Raw genomic sequence first — 3,839 nt, forward strand, 5'->3', positions numbered from 1 at the left:
TCTATAATCGATATATTCATGATTAGCTTTATCGAGGTCCTTTTTTACTGCTCGGAAAAATTAGATTTTTCGAGTTGAGTTACTTTTCAGTCTGACGGACGATACAATATCGTATACCTTCCGCGCTACGTATGTTTAAATTTTACTTGCATTATTTGAATATTGTTCTAACTGAAATATTCGTAGCTCATGTCCCTAGGTAGAAATCAAACTACCTTCATCTGTCTGTCAACAATTCCTGAGGCATGCGGAGAGAGAAACAGGTGTAAACACTTTATTAGTGTCCTCTATACAACCGCCGAGTCAACACATGTACAACCGGTACAGAATACGCCGACATTCGCCGAGTTTCGCGTAATATTTCCAAATTGGTATTAGGAATATTTGTACTACATATAGACGTATAGACATGGCTAAAAACTATGAAGCAAAAAAATATCGTCGACAAAAAAAGCACTTTGATTACAATCTATTTTTCCATCCAAGCGTTTGTCACGTTTGCAAATCAACAAACCAAAGGAAATTGACGTTATGTCCTCGGTGTAACATGATCGCCTATTGTACTGAAGAGCACAGAAGAATACACCAACCTCACCATAAGGAAGTGTGTTCACTCATAGCAAAGTTCATAGATGAGGACCCGGAGTGGAATACTCGCCCTTTGTGGCACAATGATTGGATAAAATCACAGGAAAATTTTCTGCGAATGATCCAGATGACACTGGGACGCAAAATGAAGCCATACGAAGAGCAAATGTTCATATATGCAAAAACATGTTATATATGTCATCAACGGAGTTATTTACACACGTGTGAAAGATGCATGTCGTTCAGTTACTGCGCTAATCACGTACCACTGATATTTGCGGATGTTCACAATTCAGTATTTTGTGATATGCTAGCATTAACTCTCAAATTAGATGTCAAAAGTCTCAATCCTTCTGTATGGAAAACAGTACACAGTGTAATTAAATTCGGTGCATTTCCCAGTAAAAAGATATCTTCAACTAACATGACCTCATTTTGTAATAAATATTTTCCACCTCATGTACAAGACAATTGGTGTCTTTATGACCACATCTTTACGGATTATGTATCAGATCCATTGACTCTACACCAAGGGTTGCAAACTGCGAGTTTAATCCATTCTGAAACGAAAGCGGATACTTTTAATATTCATGTTGTAGCCGCAAACTATGTGGACAGACGCCATTTTCCAGCTTGGGAGCTTTTCTTACATCTCTTAAATAAGACAAGGAAACTAATAATTACAATGATAGGACCAGAATTATACACCGAAACTATTAGACACCACACTTGCTCCCGTTGCAAAATTGGAAGGAAGGAGCTCATTCTTCAATCTTTCCCTATGTTGTATTACGATTATGTTACTAAAACTAATTATAGACGACCAAATGTAATCGTAGGATTTCAAGCAGAATTTAGTGCCGTGGGAACATGGTCGAAATCTATAAGAGCAATGCAGATGCAGAATTGTCCATTACTTTTAACCGCTAAAAATCCGTATAAGATACAAGAGGACATAATTAAGATACAAGAAGTCCTCGGTACATCGGTAAAACCTTTTCTTGAAATGAAAAACAAGTTCTTTTCTTATAGGCCATATAGGGACTTCAACAATGGTCTGGTAGCGTATCGTAATGCATATTTAATTGTTTACAAGAACTTAAATGATTTAAACAATTCAAGCTCTTATATATGACTGTATATCTCTTTTTTTCTATTTACATTTTTGTAAACAATATACAAGACAGATTCGACTCATGAATAATACATTGAAGCTCGCGAATAATTTTGATGTATTTCGCGTGGCAGTTACATCATGTTTCATTCAGAACGTATTACCGTTATGGCACACGAAACAGTAATTATAGACGACTAAATGCTACCGTAGGATTTCAAGCAGAACTTAGTCATGAAGAGTCATGGTTGAAATCTACGAGAGCAATATAGATTCGAAATTGTGCTTTTAACCGCTATATCGCGACTTAAAGCCTACTAAGACAGGGATTAAGATAAAAAATGTTCTGAGTACACATTTGTAAAACATGTTCTTAAAGTCGAAAATTATTTTGTTTCTTGTAAGCCATACAGGGATTTTGACACTGATCAAATATTTTTTCGTAACACTTATTTGGTTTAAAGACTTAAATAATTCAAGCAAACCGACCTAAGCAAGCACCTTTTCGTATATCCTAAATATTTTGTTACATTAATTACATTAGAATATAATACTATTTAATGCATTATATTATAACGTTTATTTCATTTTATCATAATATATTATCTTACATATTTCGTAAAATGAATATGTAAGATATGTATTATATGTGAAATATTATATTGTTTAATATGATATTCGTATATTGTTTTAACACTACTGCGCGCAATATATATGAATATTTCGTCTATGAATAAATTTGCAGATAATTTTAATAAATAATATGTTCAGCGATTCACAGTATTGTACACAGTTATATACAAGTGATATCTTCAAATTTCTCTTTCCAACACCCTTACACCCGAATTATGCAATAAAAATTTGTGCATTATTGTTTAGCTTGAGGAGCGTGTCGCGACGGCATCACGAATTCGCGGAGGCAAGCATGGACGGGAAAAAGAGTCGCGAAACAGAACCGTGTCGGCGAAACACGAGAGCAAGACCGAATCCTTCTGTAGCAGGACAGTCAAAATCCCCTCGCTGTGTTCTGTACAGCCGACGGGGACGACTGCGGCTGAAATATTCGGGAGAGATCGAGCGAGTCGGTAGCGATTGTCACACAAAGCCACTCTACCGTGAGCGTCGCGACTCTAAATCGTTCAAGCGGAAGAGACGAAAGATGGAAGAGGATTGAAGCCTGCACGCACGTTCGAGGACGCGCAGGTTCGAATGGAAGTGTCTCCGGAAGGCGAAAGTGAAGCCCACGGGCTGGGGTGGATATTTCGAAGTAGACAGTTGGGACAGCCTTGGAGATTACACGGCCCGTTGAAATTCAGAGTTGGAATTACACATGGCGCGGTTGACGAGAGTACTCGCGAAACGCGAATCGATCGAACGTGTGTCTGAAGAATTGAATTAGATTATTTATTTTGCTTCATATACGTGAAGTCTTATCCAAAAGCGTCGATGTTTTTTAAAGACCACACTGAGAGAAATTATCCGATAAAAAATTAACAAACGGATCCGAGTCGAAATTTTGATGCTACTTTGACACTCTTAAGGATAGTTTATGCCTACTTAGACAATTTATAGCTTAGGTAAAACCTACTTTGACCATATTGATACCCATTAACTTCTCTTTTGAACCTTTAACTCTACTTTGTCAAAATTTTGACGCTACTTTGACGCTCTTAAAAATAGCTTGAGCCTACTTAGATAATTTACAACCTGAATGAAACCTATTTTGACGATATTGACACTTATTTCCAAGTTAAAATTTTGACTCTATGTTGAGAGAACCTTGAATTCTATAAAATATATATATTCTATGTAGAAACTAAAGCTTCAGTAGAAGTTCGCAACTAAACCTATTTTACTTCCTAAAATTCTATTATTACACAAGCTATTTTGACGCTAAAAAAAGGTAAAAGCAGAAATTTCAGACATTATCAGAGTCAAAGTAGAAGTAAATTATATCATTAAAATTAAACCTACTTTGCTATCTTAGCTCCTACTGCGGTGTAGAATTCAAGGTTCAACATAGGTACAAAATTTCGACTCAGGGATATTTCCGATCAAATTCCGATCAATTTTTATATCCGATCAGAATATCCGATTAAATCGAATACTTCCGATCATAATAGCATCAGATAAATTG

The 3,839-nt window shown here is 36.0% G+C and overlaps 1 protein-coding gene across 1 annotated transcript; it reads left to right on the forward strand.

Moving 5' to 3' along the window:
• Positions 1-292: 292 nt before the first annotated feature.
• Positions 293-3,401, forward strand: LOC116843068. The gene is made up of 2 exons (XM_032813095.1): positions 293-1,648; positions 2,582-3,401. Exons 1-2 carry the CDS (start codon positions 410-412, stop codon positions 2,789-2,791), a joined length of 1,449 nt encoding a protein of 482 aa, XP_032668986.1. The 5' UTR covers positions 293-409; the 3' UTR covers positions 2,792-3,401.
• The last annotated feature ends 438 nt before the right edge of the window (positions 3,402-3,839 follow it).

Source organism: Odontomachus brunneus, unplaced genomic scaffold, assembly GCF_010583005.1.
Source record: "Odontomachus brunneus isolate Ranch 3 - 2012 unplaced genomic scaffold, Obru_v1 Obru_scaffold_029, whole genome shotgun sequence".
In the NCBI taxonomy this organism is placed as follows: Eukaryota; Metazoa; Arthropoda; class Insecta; order Hymenoptera; family Formicidae; genus Odontomachus; species Odontomachus brunneus.